Genomic DNA, 19,239 nt, shown 5'->3' with positions numbered 1-19,239 from the left:
GTTCTCATTTAAAAGCTAACTCCAGTGAGCACTCTACTTAGCAAAAGTTTCAAAAGAAAAGCTAATTTATATAATGTTTACAGATATCATTGTGCTAAAATGAAATTTTCAGTTTCAATATGTTGATCTCAATTTCTGAACATATCAGTTGCCTGCCTTCAGCCGGGTGAGTGCCTTGAGATTCATTCATGACAGTGGAAGGATTTGCACTACCTCTTTTACTTAAATACATTTTATTGGTGATAAAGACTATTAAGCAGAAGCCAAAACTTCTCAGATGTCAAACTGACCTTTCTGCAGAAAGTTGGAAAATATAATCTGCTACTGTCTTTTGAATAATACCATATGCTTTTTTGTTGTTCTTATTTTGTTTCATTTTATTTTTCTGTTGGCAATTAAAGCCCAGTATGTGGTGGGATCCAGAGAAGCAAGTCTGTGTGCCCTGTGACTGCAATCTCATGGGCTCAGTGTCACCCCAATGTGATACAACAGGAAGATGTATCTGTAAATCAGGCTTTATAGGGAAACAGTGCAACCTCGGCAGGCAGGTGCATCAACAGGAGGAGCAGCCACGGAGAGCACAACGCGTGCTGGGGTCTCCCAGGAGGTGGGGGTCCAGCAGTTCCAGTGGGTGTCCTCGGGGAGCCTATCGGGCCCCAGCTCGGGTAATCCCAGAGGCGCTGCATGGCTCGTGCCGGGGCATGTTGTGTTCCGTGTGCCTCAGCTGAAGTTCCCTGGCGGCATTTTACCAAATAACAGCTGCTAAGTGTGCAAATTGCAAATGCAAACATTTTTTCAATTTCTGATTGGAGCCTTCCCTTTTTAAAAATAACCATCCTTATGCTTTTAAAAATATATTCAAGTTCATAAGTTTAATAAAGTGTCAATTGGCCATGGTTGGGTAGAAATCAAATAAAAATTTATTTATAGGAACCTCAGGTATGATTTGGTAAAAACTCACTTTAGAAGTAAACAGATGAGAAATATAACAAAGAAAGTGACTTGCCTAAGAAAATTCAGAGCTTTGATATAACATTTGTCTGATATCATAATTAAGGGTTTTGCTAACTTTCTCATCACTTTTTGTTCATGTGTGCATCAAACACAAGAAACACATTTGCACACACTATAAAAGCACAACATACACAAAATAAGGAAAGAAAGTTGTTTTCAGTTACAATTTGTTCCCCTTCTCACTAGGCAAACAAAACAAATGCTAAATAATAAGGGAGAGATGGAAGGCAGGAGGGAAAACTGCTTCTCATAGCCTTGTGGCTGAGTAACAAGGGACAAGATTTGCCATTCTAGATGAAGGGTCTGTGGAGAGTTGAGGGTAGGGGTTAAAAGGAGAGTGCAATATAAACAGTAAAGAGGAAGAAAAAAAAATATTATTTTATTTCTTGGTTCATTAGAGTACATTTTAAGTAAAGGAGTTCTCATATCAGACTGACTGCCTCAGATCAATCCCAGCCTCTTGGCTTCATGGCTGTTAAGTTCCTTGATCTATCTGTAATTTAGCTTCTTCGTGTATTTGCTGTAAGACCCACTTCATAAAGTTTGTGTCATCTTATATCCTTCAAAAAGAAAATTCCAAAAGATTTTAGGGGAAAAACATGTATGAAGAATGAAAGGGGAAGAGCAGAGCATGCTGGGAGACTTCTGCTACAGTGGCCCTCTGACTCCTGGGCAAAGAGAAAAGGAAAGATTGGTTAGGAAAGGCTTCATTCAGTGCATCCTACCAAAATCCCAAATTTTGACCAGACTAATGGGAAATGCCCATCAGGGCAAAGAAATGTTTGCCCATTGGTGGAATCCTAAATTTGGCAGGTAGGTTCTGGTGCCTTACTGTAATTAGCCACTGACTGGAAAAGCCTGACAAAGCATAGACTGAGCTTGACTTAGTCCATTCAGGAGGCTATATCAGAATGGCATTAGACTGGGTGGCTTATAAACAACAGAAATTCATTCCTCAGAGTTCTGGAGAAGATTCAGATCAAGGTGTTAGCAGATATCTGTCTGGTGATAGCCCACTTCCCCTAGATGGCTGTCTAAGAAGACAGAATAACTTCTCATGGTGAAGAGATTTCTTTGGGTCTCTTTTATAAGGCTTCTGATCTCCTTCATGAGGGCTCCACCCTCATAACCTAATTATCTCCCTTAAAACCCACCTCAGATTACCATCACTGTGAAGTTAGGATTTCAAAATATGGAATTGGGGGTGGGGACATCAGCTTTCAGCCCATCGCTAAGCTCTTTGATGGATCCAAAAGACCAGAAGCTGGAGGTTATGAGGCATCAACATTCCACACTGCAGATGGCTTGCAGGGAGATGTGATGAGGCACCTCCAAGGCTGTTTGAAGGCAATAGTGAGAACAGCAATAATATACTAACATGGAGCAGTCAGGTGGTCTAGTGCATGCATTATTAGTATTATTGGTATTACTGTAGTTACTAAATGAAAAAATCTTTAAAACATTTTTTTTTCTTCACAAACAAAATGAATTAATTGAAAATAAAAGAAAGGGATAGTAACTGATTAAAATGCCTCTAAAATAAAAATTTAGCAGAAAATCAACTCTCATTCATTTGTTTTCCTACATACCTCACAGTACTATTTTGTCTTGAGACCACTTAGTTCTTGAGGAAGTGTGTATGAGAATCCAAAGCCAGGCTTCAGAGAAATTTCTTTGGCAATTTACTTACATTTTCCAGGCCTTGATTTTACTACTTTCCAAGAAAGTAATGGCTGTGACAGTTTATTCCACGGTTGCCCTGTGGACTAAACTAATTCATATTTGTAAAATATGAATTTTAGACTAGTGCCTGGCTCATAGGAAATAATATATAAGAGCTAGTTTTTGTTATTTCCCTCAGTGAAAAGAATGTAAAGGAGTGCATCCAGCTTGCTGCTGGGAGTGGACAAGTACTCTTCTCCGTATTTGTTACTTCATTAATCTCAATTATTGACCAGGAGTGTTTGCTCCTTTAATTTGTTTCCTAGGGAGGTTTTCCTTAGGCTTTGAAATCAATTTTTGAATCCCCAATTTATTAAAATTTTATTAATGAAGTATGGTAGCATTATTTTGGTGTAAACTAATTTTTAAAACAATATTATTTAAATACTTGAAAAGTATTTCGTATTTCTTCCTGTATATTTACATTTCCTCCTGTATCTTTCCTTGCATAATCAACTTTGGAATTTTTGATGCTATGATTTAATAAATTCATTCAATATTTGATCAACTTACCCATTAAAGGTATGTGCATATATATGCATAGGTGCATACCTATGTATGCCTAGGCTAAATTAAGAAAATTTAGGAAATAATGATGAATATACAATTCAGCTTCAGTAAAGAAAATGCAATAAATAAAGACAAATGGGAAGTATCCAGATATTTTACAGAACTGTTTTAATGTGTTAGGTTCTAGACATGTTTTTATATGTATGTTTCTATTTGTGTGTTTCTGGGTGGGATGCATGTCGTATGTGATTGAAATCATAAAATCTGTATAATTCCAAGTGCTGCATTTTAGAAATTTTCCTTAATGCTATATCATAAGCATATTCATATCATTAAAACTGTTTCAAAACAGATTTTAATTATTGCATAGTATTACATAGCATGAATATGTTATAATTCATTCAGCTATTTCACTAACATAGAACATTTAAGTGCCTCTGCAGTTATACGCCATGATAAAAAAATATCGTAATTGGCATGCTTGCATTTTAATCATTGTTCTAATACCCGATAATTTCTCTAGGTCAACAATCTAGAATCTTACATTTAATCATTGATTTTATGAATAAAAATATTGTGTTTTAGTTTTTCTTTACATAGGTGAATTTAAATTCAATATTGGGTCATTTGTTGAAACGATTACTTACTTTCTTCTTTAATATAATGAATTCTAAATTATAACTAGAAATAAAAATAAATCGAGTAGTAAATATAAAGAATAAAATTATTTTTAAACTCAATCAACCCATTTCTCACTTAAACAATAAAACTACTCTTAGCCATTTTAAAATTCTAATCATTGGTATGAATTTGTTTTCTAGAACTTAGTTTTAATACTGCTAATAATTGAAAAATATATAATGAGACTTATTCATTTCTCTTTGGGTGACTCACATTAAGTGGCGAGATTTAGTTTTTTTTAACCCAGAAGTAATTATTAAGTCTAATTTTCCAAAATAGGGATTATTTTTACAAAGAAGTAATTACTGACACTAATTTTCCAGATTGAAATATCATAATAATGTGACACAGTTTATACTTAAAAAGACAACTGCGACACACTTTAAGTAGGATATATGCTTTTCTTTTTTCTCGTCGAAGGGATTTTTCAGTCCATCAGCATTTTCCCATGCAGCCACTCTAAGCCTGATAACATGCATTTCAAGAAAGTCACCTGAAGCAAATGTGGCCACAGATGAGTGATGGGCATCTAAGTCATTACAGAATAAAGATTTCTCTTTACTTTTCTAATAGAGCACTTTAATATGTGTTCTCACACATCAGTTTTAATTATTAGAATAAAATCCAAGAAACTAGATGTTTGCCAAACCAATTATTTGGTCACTGTAGGCATAACCTGTAAATTACATTTATAATGTGCATACTGTAATGATGACTAGAAGTATTTATGGATCCATGACAAAAAAGTAGATCACATACTATTTGATAAATACTATTTTAAATTTAAACTTCTGGTCAATCATGTTTAAAGCATTTTTATTAGAAATACATAAGATCTGAAAGTAATCAATTCAGAATATTAGGAATAAAGTGAATAACATTCTAAGTGAAAACCAGAAATACAACCCACAGCTTACTTCATACTGCTTCTAAAACCTTGAGAAGTATAGGGCAAGGCTGATGGAAATACAATAGGCAAAAGATAGTGCCTAATTCTGCTATTTATTTTGATGGTCCTTCAAAGTAGCTGAACTTGCCCTTTGGTTATCATTGAAAGTACCCACTCAATTAAATGACAGTCCAGTCATCATGACATCATTGAGGAACCCTAGTAACCTATAGGTTCTCTTTTTTCTGCCTGATCCCTTGCTATTGTGTATATTGTTTCTTTGTGAGTTAATCAACTGAAATTTCATTTTTCTTTTTCCTTTTCTATATCAGCCTGAAACATTTGGCCTACAATCAGCCAGGGGTTGTGTTCCCTGCAACTGCAATTCTTTTGGGTCTAAATCATTTGACTGTGAAGAGAATGGACAGTGTTGGTGCCAGCCTGGTGTGGCAGGGAAGAAATGTGACCGTTGTGCCCGGGGCTATTTCAACTTCCAAGAAGGAGGCTGCACAGGTCTGTAGACAAGGCTGGAGTTCTGCATTTTGGTGACTGATTTTGATAACTGTTCATTTTTTAAAAGGAAATAATTGTTGACAAAATATTTAATAATAACATATTTTAAATTTGTTACTGAGTAAAATATGTTGGTATTTGAATAGTATCTTATAAATAACTGTGCTTGCAAACTATTCAATAAAAATCCATCAGCAGATCCCAAATCTGCTATGTCCCTCCCTATCTGTGACCCCAATTTGACCATTACTTGATGACCACTGCTGTTTAAGTCAAATGTTCAAGTTTTCCAGTGTCAATGTTATCTCTCAGCTTTCCCTTCTCGTAATGCAAGCTTGATACAAGGATCAAGGAAGGTAATTTTTTTTCTCGTACAAAAAATACATTTTTATCTACTTTTAGCTGTCTTGAAAACTGTGATGTTCTGGGAAAGAAACAGGATAACTCTAAATGTTTAGTTTGTGGGGAAAAGCAGTCATGTTTCTAACCATGATTCCTTAGAGTTTTCCTATATCCATTCACAGCCTTCACACAAATCATGAACTAAGAAAACATCAATTAGCACACTACAGATGAAAGAAAAGATTGAATATTCACTCCTATTCATGTACCACTAATTTAGAATAGACCCTATTTCAACAGTCATGGGGTGGAATCTTACTTTTTCTTATGAAGTTCATTGATTGAACATGGATTGATACTATCATACTGTACTCTCAGCACTGTGGTAAGACTTGAAAACATTGTTGACTCTTGTCACGGCTTTATGTGAGAATCAGCGAGAATAATATTTAAAATTATTTAAAGAACCAAATCTTTCAGACATTCTTCAGCACTTGAGATACATGATTTTTATCATAAGCCAAGCTTATTATAAATTATTTGAAATGTGATCATTGAAGATCTATGAGTGCATATATATCTGTAGGCCAATATTGGCATATACTAAAAATTATAAGGCCACATTTTAAAATATAATCTATTATTTGAATCCAATTTAACATTTTTACTTAATGGAAATTAACATGCTAATACTGTACATTCAAATACATCTAGTAAGAGAAGGTATAAGTGAAACCAAGAATATTTTCTAATATACAAAATGGTGATGGCATTTCAGGAATGCAGACCTAGTAGCATTTTAAGCCAAAGACATAGAATAGAAAAAATAATGCACCAAACAGGCAGGATAACATTATGATTGAGAGCATGACTTGCACTGAACAGCCTGGATTTATCTCATGGTTCCATCAGTAACTAGTTTTGTGACCTTGACTGTATGATTTAGCCTTGCTTTCCCTCCGTAAAATTCATCTGTTATACTAAGATTATAATAGTATGTGCATCCTAGGGTTTTGGTGAGAATTAGTTGAGTTAATGGCTATAAAATATTTAGAGTAATGACTGACATATAAGTATTATGTGTTTATCATTATTATGATCTTTGATCTTTGTCAGTATTATTAATTAGGATAAATATAATGCTTTAGGAGAAGAAAATTAACTAATCACCTAAATCTGCTTCCTATTCAGTGTTATGATTCCATTGAAGATCTACTTAGAGAATTTCTGTTTGCAAGTAGAAATTTAAACTGTCCCAAGATGTATTTAGCACATAAATGGGAACAGAATGATGTTTTTCTTCTTAGTGAATGGCACATGTAAAGTAAATCATGTGATTTAAAATTAGTCACAATAATAATAATAAAAATAGTAATCACTGATATTGATTGTTTAATGTCAAGTATCATGGTAAATATTTTTCACAGCTGCTATGAAATGCTATGTACAATGACAGTGAACTTAATAAGATATCCTAAATGCATTCAGTTAAATGATTTAATCATCATGTAAGCAACTCAAAGTTTTTTCAAAGCATCATTCTCCTATTTGAATTCAAGTATTTTGTGTTTCTTCTCTCATTTCTTTGAAATGAAGTGCTACACTAAAATATATTTTTAGCAGCTGGGCCAACTATAGATAAGTGGTGACATACCTTCTTGTTTCACATGGCTTTGAAGATGGTCTCAATTTGTTTATTTGCATTTTTTCAGAAGAGGCAACTGGTTTACACTCTTCACGTATCATTCATAGTCAAGAAAATGAAATCTATTGAAAAGACATAAGGACAGTGGCAAATAAAAGTATCTTTATATCTAGACAGTGTTCATAATTTAACTGTCTTTAAATATTTGCAAAACTGAAATATTCTAATATTTTCCAATTATATACATGATGTGCTGGATTTATAATCCTGATTTTTATTGTAAATCAGAGTCATCATCAAAAAGGAAAAACAAATCTTTCCAGCATAGTAACAAATATTAATAAACCTAAAATAAATATACAAACAAAATTTTCAGCTTTATGATACTGGATATAAGGCATTCTAGTTAATAGGGAATCTGTAACACCAGTTCTTCCTTTTATCAAACTGAACAGGAAATATAAAAAATTTTTATGCTTTAAATTTTGAAATTATTAAATGAAATACAACATATATTGATTGAACAACTCCTCTGTGAAATACACTATACTATGATATAAAGGATGAATGAGGTAAGTTTTTATTTCCAAGGAACCTTAAACAGTACCAAAAAATGGAAAATGGAACAAATCAATCCAACCAAAAACTAAATATTTTATATCAATTTTTTCCCTTTTTCTAAAACTCTTCTCTATTTCCCCTCTTTTCTCCTATGAAGCTTGTGACTGTTCCCACCTGGGTAATAACTGTGACCCAAAAACTGGTCAATGCATTTGCCCTCCAAACACCATTGGAGAAAAATGTTCTAAATGTGCATCAAATACGTGGGGCCACAGTATTGTCACTGGTTGTCAGGTGAGTGGATCAATTTTTTCATCAGATAATTTTTGTAGAGATTTTGGTTTTATAATTGGACACTTGAAAATCCAATATGCTATTATAAAACAATACAGAATTATCAGAGAGTGTATTGCAAATATGGGTCAGTATCTTCAGTTTTATTTATAGGAGAGATTATGAAGTAAGTACACATTTCTGCAGCTGCTTCCATGGTATCTACAGAAATAGGGGGAGGAGAAGGACAAAAAAATTATAATAAAACTAAGAAATAGCAATAACTTTTTTGCTAGAAGCTGAAATATATCTGCAAGGTATAAGAAAATTAAAAATTGGTGAAGAGAATTTTCTAAAAATCTACAGCGATTGCCCCCAAATTGACAAGATTTATCTGTCAAGAAGTAGTGGAAAGGATTCTGAAAGTCATATTAACAGTCTTCAGATTGGAAAAAAATCTTCATTATTTTTTTTTATTTTTTTTCTGTGGGTTGATGATAGAAAATGCCATGACCAGGCTCCTGTTCAGAGAAATCTATCTAGCATGAGGGGAGAAGGTAAGAATTTATAGGACTGTTGAAAAATTTTAATAGAAGATGCCAAAAGCCTGGATCCAGTTAACAAGCTTCCATGAGGATTCAGGAGTGACATATCTTAAGCTGATATGAACTGAGTGATTTGACAGAAAAGAAAGATAAGGCTTAAGAATGATTCCCATGTCTTGCTTCAGAACAAAATAGAGGATACTAGGTACCATTTACTACTAAAGGGATCATAGGGGGAGTAGCAAGTTCAGGAAGATGATGAGTTTGAGGTTCTTATTAACATGTTATATTAATTAAAATATAACTCACGCATTTAAAGTCATGAGCTTTGACCAGTAGTTACAGTCATGTAACCATGCCTTCTGTCCCTTTGCAATTTTGCTTCTAGCACTGTCTTTTTCCATTTCTACACAGTTTCATACATATGGAATCATACTCTAGATCATTCTTTTGTTTTGCTATTGCTTTGGTGAAGCAGGGCTTGGTTTGTCTTTCTTTGTTTAGTGTGATGCTTTTGCAGTCCATCCGTAGCGTTGAATCTACCAGTTGTTTATTCTTTTCAAATGCTTTACAATATTCCCATAGTGTACTATGTTACAACTTGTTTATTTATTTCCCATTTGCTAGGCATTCGACTCACTTCCAGTTTGGAGCTATTAGGAATAATTTTTCTGGGAACATTAGTGCACAAGTCAAAAGCATATTTCTAGACATTTGTTTACATTTCTCTTCATATGAAAGCTTCACATTTTTGCTAACATTTGAAACTCTGACCATTTTTAACTATAAGCAGTCTTTTGGGAATGTTTTGCATTATTTAATGTCCAAAGACATTGGGAGTTGTTTTGTTTATTTATTTGCCATTCATATATTTCCTTCTGTGAAATTTTTACAAATGTTTTCCCCATTTTTATTTTGTGTATTTTAAATAATGAGCTTTAAGAATTCTTCACATATTTAGGATATAAATTCTTTAACATATATGTTCTTTTTATTTATATATGACAGCAGAATGCATTACAATTCTTATTACACATATGGAACACAATTTTTCATATCTCTAGTTGTATACAAAGTTATTCAAACCAATTCATGTACTTTGGATAATAATGATCATCACATTCCACCATCATTTATATCCCTATGCCCTCTCCCTTACTCTCCAATCCCTCTGCCCTATCCTGAGCTCATCTATTCATCCCATGCTCCCTCTCCCTATCCCACTATGAATCAGCCACCTTATATCAAAGAAAACATTTGGCATTTGATTTTGTGGGATTGACTAACTTCACTTAGCATTATCTTCTCTAACTCCATCCATTTACCTGCAAATGCCATGATTTTATTCTCTCTTATTGCTCAGTAATATTCCATAGTATATGTGGAATTAGGCCCCAACTTTCTTAATAAGACTCCTTTGGCAGAAGAATTAAAATCAAGAATCAATAAATGGGATTGACTCAAACTAAAAAGTTTCTTCTCAGCAAAAGAAACAATGTGTGAGGTGAATAGAGACCCTACGTCTTGGGAGAAAATTTTTACTCTTCACACATCAGATAGAGCACTAATCTCTAGGGTATAAAGAACTCAAAAAGCTAAGCACCAAAAAAACAAATAACCCAATCAATAAATGGGCCAAGGAGCTGAACAGACACTTCTCAGAAGATGATATACAATCAGTCAGCAAATATATGAAAAAAATTCATAATCACTAGCAATTAGAGAAATGCAAGTCAAAACCACTCTAAGATTTCATCTCACTCCAGTCAAAATGGCAGCTATTATGAAGACAAACAACAATAAGTGTTGGCGAGGATGTGTGGAAAGAGGTACACTCATACACTGCTGGTGGGACTGCAAATTGGTGCAGCCAATATGGAAAGCAGAATGGATATTTCTTGGAAAATTGGGAATGGAGACATCATTTGACCCAACTGTCCCTCTTCTCAGTCTATACCTAAAGAATCTAAAAACAGCGTACTACAGGGACACAGCCACATCAATGTTTATAGCAGCACAACACAATAGCTAAACTGTGGAACCAACCTAGATGCCCTTCAATAGATGAATGGATAAAAAACATATATAGTTTATAACTGTATTTTTCCTAAAATATACCTTTCTTTTCAATAAAAATATTCATTTCATTTTTATAAATGCTGGTTTATTACCTTTTTCTTTTATGGTTCATGCTTTTTATATTTTAAGAAATATCTCTTTTCCCCAAGTTAAAATCCAAAGACTTCTGTCCTGTGTTTTCTTAACTTTTAAATTTTTAGCTCCTAAATTTAGGTTCATTTTGCATAGTAACTTTTATATGGTATAAAATAATGGTCAAAGCTCACCTTTTTAGTGGCTACCCAATTTTTTCAATACCATTTATAGAAAAGACTATCCTTTTTTCCATTGAATTACCTTTGTCTCTTTTTCTAATCAATTGACTGTACATATGTTCATGCCTTTCTGGACTGGTTGATTTCACTGTCTGTATGTCTATCCTTACATCTGGATTACTATAGCTTTCCAGCAAGGAATGAAATCAGAATTGTGTACTCTTCAACTTTGTTCTTCATTTCCAATATGTTTAGGTACATTTCCAAATAAATTTTCAATTCAGCTTCCCAATTTCTTGACCAAAAAGTCTTCTAGAATTTCATTCATGTTACATTGAATGTGTAGATCAATTTGAAAAAACAAAAAAATGACTTCTTAAGAATATAGGATCTTCCCGTGTGTGAACATGGCATAACTTTGCATTTATTTAGGTCTTTACGATTTTCCTCAGCAATGATTTATAGTTTGGGGGCATGCAAACCTTGCAGATATATTGTTGAATTTATTATTATTTCATATTCTATGCAAAGGTAAGTACTATTCTTTGTTCCATTTCACTCTCTAATTACTTGTTGCTAGAATAGAAAATCATCATTTTAATACATTACACTTCTGTTCTGTAATCTTTCTAGAGTATAATTCTAGGTGCTTTTTTGCTAGATTTATTGAGGTTTTCTAGGTAGCTAATCATGTCTTCTGCAAGTAAAATTTTACTTTTTCCTTTATAGTCTGTGTAACTTTTACTCATTTTCTTTTTGTCAATAACTTTTACATCTAGGTTCATAAGCATATCCAAAGAGTTTTTTAATAGTGTTGTCTGGTGTTGGTATTGGGCTACTGCTAGCTTTATGAAATAGGTTGAAAAGTATTCCTTTCTTATAAATCCTGAGTTTGTACCATCAGTGAAATAGAAAACAGGAATAATTTAGAGAAAAATCAATCAATGTTTCTTTGTAAAGATCAATAAAGTAGACATATTCTAGAAAGATGAATTAAAAAAAGGAATAAAGTAGAAATAATCAATATCACAAATGAAAGAGGGGACATCACTATATATCATAAAAACACTAAAGTAATAATATTGTAATAATATATACAATTTTATCAATAAATTCAGCAGCTTGCATGAAATAAAATTTGCTTAATTTGATTTTTTTAAGTTTTCCTAATTATTATAATATTCATTAAAATAATATGTACTCTAGAATTGTTGAAAGAAATATTTTATTGAGTATATTATCCTTAATGATTTTGATTTCTAAATGTTGTCTCAATTACCAACAATGTTTAACAATTGTTCTGATTTAGCTGTTGGTTCTTTTATTTCTCTCAGGTTTTGATCATGTATTTTAGAACAGTATCATAGAGGTATGCACATTTAGGATTCTTATGTCCTTTTGAAAAGATTGTACCCTTATGATAAAATATCCTTTTTCAGCCCTGATAATATTCCTTCTTGTGAAATGTTCTTTTTTCTGATATTTATATAGCCATTCTATCTTTGTTATGCTTGGTATTTGCATAGTGTGTTATGTATATTTTTCTACAAAAATTATTTATGTTATCTCTAATATTTCAGTGTTTCATTTAGATATTGCATATTTAAATATTTGTTGTTTGTTCAGTATTAATACTTTGGACTTTTAATTATAGTATTTAAATCATTTTTATTTTATGTAGTATTGATATGATTAGATTATGTGCCCCTTCCTCCCATCTCCACACTGGGGATTAAACCCAGAGCACTGAGCCACTGAGCCACATCCTTCTCCCTTTTTATTTTTATTTTTTTTATTTTGAAATAGGATCTCACTAAGTTGTTTTGGGCCTCGCTAAATTGTTAAGGCTGGCTTTGAATTTGTAATCCTCCTGCCTCAGTCTCCTAAACTGCTGAAATTACAGGTGTATACCACCACACCAGGCTATGTCTGCTTTTTCTGTTCACTTTTAACTTGCCTTATTTATTCTTGGCTTTTCTCTTATTTCCCTGCCTTCTTTTGGATTGAATAACTTTTAAAATGATAGTTTTCTTTCATTTTTAGATTATTGGGTAACCCTGTTTGTTTTATGGGTTAGGTGTTTTTTGAGGGATATACATTTTTCACTTTCCAAAAAGTACCTTATATAAGGCCTTTTTACATATATCATAACAACCTTTACAGTGATAAATCTCCAATTGCTTTTTCCTGTTCTTTGTTATATTATCATATATTTTATTTATTTGTGGTATATATCTCACAATAAAATCTGATTTTGATTTAAATAATCAATTATCTTCTTCAAAGAAGAAAAATGTTTTTTTTCTGTTTGTCCATATATATACACATATGCAGATATATATATTTAATTCCAATGCTTTTAATTCCTTTTTACATATCCAGCTTTCCATATCATACCAATTTTATTCTTTCATTTACTACCTTCCTAATTTTTATTGTTATTTTTTCTAGTATCTTAGTCTACTGCAATGCTTCTTTCCTTTTATGCTTAAAAAATGTCTATTTTTTCTTAATTTTTTAAAGATATTTTTGGTGAATATATAGATAGATAGATAGATATTAGTTTTCAGCTATTTAGTTATACTGAATTTTTTTTTATAATTTTATGTTTTCCCCCCACAAGATTAGTTGGATCTGTGGATTTTATAAGATGACCATTTTTTCAAATTTGAAAAAGTTTTGACCCATTACTTCTTTAAATAATTCCCTATACTTTACCCCAGTCACTCTTTCTCATTAAAATGTACAATGGGCCACTTGTTTTTTTCCGCCACATCTCATTGAAGCTTTGTTTGTTTGAATTACCATTTCCCTATGTTTCATTTTTTACAGTTTTTGTTGAATATGCAAATTTACAGATTAATTTTCTATCTTGTGTACTCTGTTAATCCAACTGAATATATTTTTTAAAAAATCAAACATTACATCTTTGGTCATTACAATCATCTTCTGGATCTATTTATAGTTTTCATTTCCCTATTCATTCACATTTTTTATTTATCTTTGAAAATATTTATAAATATTAGCAGTATTAAGATGATTGCTAATTCCATCATTTGTTTCACAACCTTTCCTATTGGTTTATTTGGTTCTGAGTTGCAGTTTCTTGATTCTTCACATGCCTGATAAATTTTATTTGAGTGCTAAATATTGTACATTTTTCACTGTGGTAAATCAAATTTTTGTTGTATTCCTTTAAAGAGTATTGAGTTTTATCTGGCAAACAATTTAGTTACTCACTAATCATTTGAACCTTTTTGAAGATTGCTTTTAAGTTCTGTTAGGGAAGATATAACAAAACCTTAAATCCAGGGACCACTTAACTCTATTACTAAGGTGTGACCCTTCTGAGAACATTACCCAAAGCATTATATTGTGGCTCTCCTGTCCTGCTGTTGGGAATATAGACTATTTCAAGATCACTGTGAAGTCTAGGGATTTTCTCAGCCTAGAATTTTTTTTGTTTGGTTTGGTTGGTTTGGTTTTTTGTTCGTTTGTATTGTTTTGTTTTGTTGGTACTAGGGATTGATTTCAGGGGCACTTGACCACTGAGCCACATCCCCAATCCCATTTTGTATTTTATTTAGAGACACGGTCTCACTGGGTAGCTTAGCACCTTGTTTTTGCTGAGGGTGGCTTTGAACTGTCAATCCTCCTGTCTCAGTCTCCCTAGCCACTGAGATTACAGCCATGCCACCACACCCTGCTCAGCCCAGGGTTTTTTAATGCTTTATTTTCCCCAACCAGTAGAATTTGTTCTATATGCACTCATCAGCTTTCAGACAAAGACTCAAAGGGATCCTTGTGCAAATCTCCAGAGTTCTTTCTCATTCAAACATCTTGCTTTTCGAACATATATTATTCTTGTTCCCATAAATTTTAGTTGCTTTGCCTTCTCTAAACTCTACCCTTTGTCCCTTTGGTTTCTCCTCTCTGTGCATTGCAGTTTAGAAATACCACCCCCCATACCCCACAGCCTCATTTGTTTTTCTCTTGTCAAAATTACAGTTCTGTGATTTCTGTTATCCAATGTCTGATACAATTGTGTCTTGGTTTTTATTTATTTATTGGTTTCTTAGTTTAACAGCTGAAAAAGAGAGGAGGTAAAGCTCTACATGCTGTAAAATCTAAGAAAGAGTCTGTTCAAAAAGAAGAACCAGTCATAAGTCCCAAATATAACATTAGGGCCAAGTAAGAGTAAAGATGAACTGTGTTCATTAAGTGTAAGAACAGTAAGTAAGGACATTTGTTATGTTAGTGAGAGTTGTTCCAATCAATCAGATTGAGTTAGGGAATATTGAAAGGTGATAAATGTGATAACCAGGTGTGGTTATCTCTTTGTTAGATCCCTCTAGAGATGGGAACTCATTTTTCCACTCAGCTTACGTACAATAGTAGACTCTATCCATTTTTATACGTGTGTGATAAAACATCTGAATGCCAACCTAGAATATACCGAAATAGGAGAGAACAGGGTATTTATTGGCAATTGTTTGAGGAAGTTGATCTGACTTCAATTAAACACGTGATCAGAAAAAATAAAAACTACACAGGATATTCATTTTTCTATTGCCCATGGAATTGTTAAATTTGAAATTTCCTAGAGCTCCATTTTGACTAACAAAACTAAAATTTCTCAAAAATGTCAGATCTTATGAGTATAAATAATGCTCTAAATGTCTATGATTGACTTTATGTATTTCCAATATCATATCCATGCATCTGAGGGATCTCTTCCCTTCTATCCACAAAGTCTTATGATATAGCTAAACTCTAATGAAACTCCTAAAATTACAGCTGCTAGTTAATGTTTAGGATGTAAATCAGAATAGAATATAATTTAAATCTCTATAAAAGCATAGTTATTTTCAGTGCTATCACTTTATTGGCCCTTAGATAAACATTAAGCTGATTTAAATTTTTGATTACTTTGAACAATTTTTAAAAATCTAAACTTCTGAATAGTAACACAGTTTACATTATGAAGAACCACACAATATAACAATTAATGTTGCCCTCACAAATAATTTATTTACAAGCATACATTCTAGTACTTACAAAACTTGGATGAGTTTAATTTAAATGATCGGTGACTGGAGGATTTAGCTTCTCTTTCTTTGTGTCATGGATAATTTCTCTGAGCTGAGGTGTAAGCATACACATCATTTGAACTGCTATTGAAGTAGAATACAAAGCTGCCACTTTACTAGCAGGGGAATAGTGAATAAATCCTTTATTGCTAAACAAACATTACATCTAATTATTATTTAAGTTTGATGTTACTATCATGTTATCTATGCATATCTATAGCCTCATTTATTCCCCACTCTAACTTCCCAAATAAACTTCCTGATATGGACAGGTCCCACTGTCTACTCTCAATTCTTCCTCAAGTATTTGTGCTATCTATGGTTTTGAACAATAAATTCAGTAGCAGACATTTCATATTTTTATTATTTAAAGATGTGTATGTTTCACAGGACTTTTAAAACTACAACTGTAGCTTTCCATACTACATCATACTTTTGCTTCTGACTATGGCAAATCTTGTTTAGGTGAATTGATACATATTCAATGCAATTGGCAAGGAAAAATTATATGAATGAATTAGTAAACCATCATAATTTTGAAACTTCATTCTACATCTGATGTTCTACAAATATGAGTTACTTGGAGGTTATTACAATGGGTTATGCCCATGTTTGCAATATAACAAATAATTTTGGAACTTTTGGTTTAAAATAACTTTAGTAGGCATCTCTATTGCAGCCCTTTTCCTCCATAGCAATGAAGAGATAGAAAAATATTGTAAAACACTCAAAGTAAAGCCTGATGTTTTCATATCAGAGTCTCGGAAGATTTTTCACCAAACATTTGAGCAGAAAAACAAAACAAAACAAAACAAAAAACCATAAGAGAAACTGATGATTGTATATTACATCCTAGAAAGAGTAGTCTTCTGATGTCCCCATCGACAGTGGATAGAAGAATTAAGCTGAACAATGAAGTGGGAGCCAGACTTGGTTCTGCATTAGAGCTGTAGATCTGAGAAGGATGATAAAGTGAGGTCACAAAGCATAAACACCATCTGGTGGTAAAGTCAGAGAGGTGTGAGTCTCATTTGAGTACCAACTCAGGCCCCAGAAGGGAGAGAGAAACCATACAGTTTATGTAAACAGGGAAAATTGTATAAAAATAACGGTTAACTGAAAAAGGTAATTACTAATTTAAAAATAATAAAAGAATTACAGAGCATGTAGAAAAGAGCAGCTATTACCTGTCAGCCAAGAGAGAGTTGACACTAAACGAACTGAGGGCTAGGACGGAGCACACCCCTCACCCTGGTGAGGCTGACATTCAAAGGAGGGTATAGAAACCACAGGTATCAACAGCCTACTTGTCATTAAAAAACAAACAAAACAAAACAGCAAATCATTAGAGTTAGTGGGCAAGTGCTCATTTTGGAAGCAGTACCATTTTGGTGGAGTACAGACATGCAGAAGCTGTTCAGAAGCAGTATCATCTCAGAGTTGTATGATGCGGTGAGAAGCCATTGAGAAAAGTGCCTATGGGGGAGAGTGGCCTGAAGGCACAGCTGGGACCCCTTCAGGACCTTAGGATTCTGTACTAAATAATAAAATAATAATGGTAACAATATTAATAAAGAAACATAAACAGGATGGAAGTTTCTTGGACCTCTTTGGATCTTTTCAGTGCCTTCTATTGACAAAGCCTGACACATTGCCACCTGGCCATTGAGACATTTCTACAAAGTCTCACTACAATAAAGCAGGGTGGATTTGGAGCTAGAGCCTATAGTTTGACAAGTGGCACAAATGGCCCCTGAAAATGATTTATTCCAAGATTCTAAATGACTTGTTAGGAATCTACTGGATTCCTAAATGTCACTAAATGTCAAGAGATATGAACTCTAGATCAAGAACAGAAACTTTAAGAATGTAAGACAAAAGGACAACTGGGAGATCAAAAATTGAAAATGAGTGAAGTGCAAAAGAAAGTATTCAAAAGAAGATAAAACTGCATGTGTAATTAAAACATGCATTGATGCTATAGACATACCATAAAGTTCTCATTATATACAACAGGAGCTGAAAAAAATGGAGAATGTCAATTTGAGATGTCAATACAACTAGAAAGGTAAAGGAAGGAAGAGGATTAGGGAAGACATTAGGAGATTTAGATTTGACAGACAAATAAAAGTAATGTCCTTCAAGAATTATAGTTGATCCTGAAGAACAAAATTAATAAAATAGAACAGATAAAAATATCAACAATACATCAGAATAAGACTCAAATTTGCATCAAAAACAATTATGTACTGTAATTACAGCAACTCAGGAGAATGAGACAGGAGGATCAAGGGTTGAAAGCCACACTCAGCAATTCAAGGAGGCAGTAAGCAACTCAGTGAGACCTTGTCTCTAAATAAAATGCAATAAGGACTGGGTTTGTGGCACAGTGTTTTAGTGCCCCTGAGTTCAAACCCCAGTACCAAATACCAAATAATAATAATAATAGTAATAATAATAATAATTGTTATTATTATTATTATTACTATTATTATTATTTCTCAAACTGAAATAACTCACCATGTTCTGGTAAATTAATGAAAACCCTCAAGTTTTTAAAATTTTGAGCAAAAAAATTGCATTACATAAACAAACTGAAAATAATGCATACAACTGAGGTGAAGAACAGAGGTCACCAGTCAATTCCCTCAAATCTGGGCTGTCTGCAAAGCTAAACTTCAAAAACCAATAAATAAGATGTCAATTCTCAAAGCTCTCCCTGGCTTCCCTGCATCTGGATTGCTTCTCCTCTTATGTTCTCATACCATTTTCCATTGTATAGTGCTTATTCTGTCATGTTATAATACATATTTATTGGTCTCCCTCCATTAGACATAGGTATGCTCCCATAGAACTTTCATGCTGCAGTAGTGAATCAATGTGTAGTGAATATGAAATGAAATTTGGTTGTATGAAGTATACTCTTTGAAGCAAAAAGTATATGAAGAAAACCCATATCTAACCCTTCCCCACCATGGAAAGACAGAAATAAATACATTTCTTCTTATTCACATAACATTATGATTTCTATTTGTATAAATGGAAAGAGCAATTTTAACTTTTGGATCTACTGATGTTTCCCAAGTAACTAAAACAAGTAGTACAAAGCATATGATAGATA

At 33.0% G+C, this 19,239-nt stretch overlaps 1 protein-coding gene across 1 annotated transcript in view; it reads left to right on the top strand.

Annotated features, from left to right (window-relative positions):
• Lama2 (laminin subunit alpha 2) overlaps window positions 1-19,239 on the top strand; it is a 555,405-nt gene that overhangs the window by 333,823 nt on the left and 202,343 nt on the right. Inside the window, exons 21-22 of the mRNA XM_077801650.1 lie at window positions 5,149-5,329; window positions 8,035-8,171. Of these exons, the coding sequence (XP_077657776.1) occupies window positions 5,149-5,329; window positions 8,035-8,171 (318 nt within the window). The remainder of the gene's footprint in view (window positions 1-5,148; window positions 5,330-8,034; window positions 8,172-19,239) is intronic.

Source organism: Urocitellus parryii, chromosome 8, assembly GCF_045843805.1.
Source record: "Urocitellus parryii isolate mUroPar1 chromosome 8, mUroPar1.hap1, whole genome shotgun sequence".
Classification (NCBI taxonomy): domain Eukaryota; kingdom Metazoa; phylum Chordata; class Mammalia; order Rodentia; family Sciuridae; genus Urocitellus; species Urocitellus parryii.
Note: the sequence above shows the minus strand (reverse complement) of the source record. Positions and strands in the feature narration are given on the sequence as shown.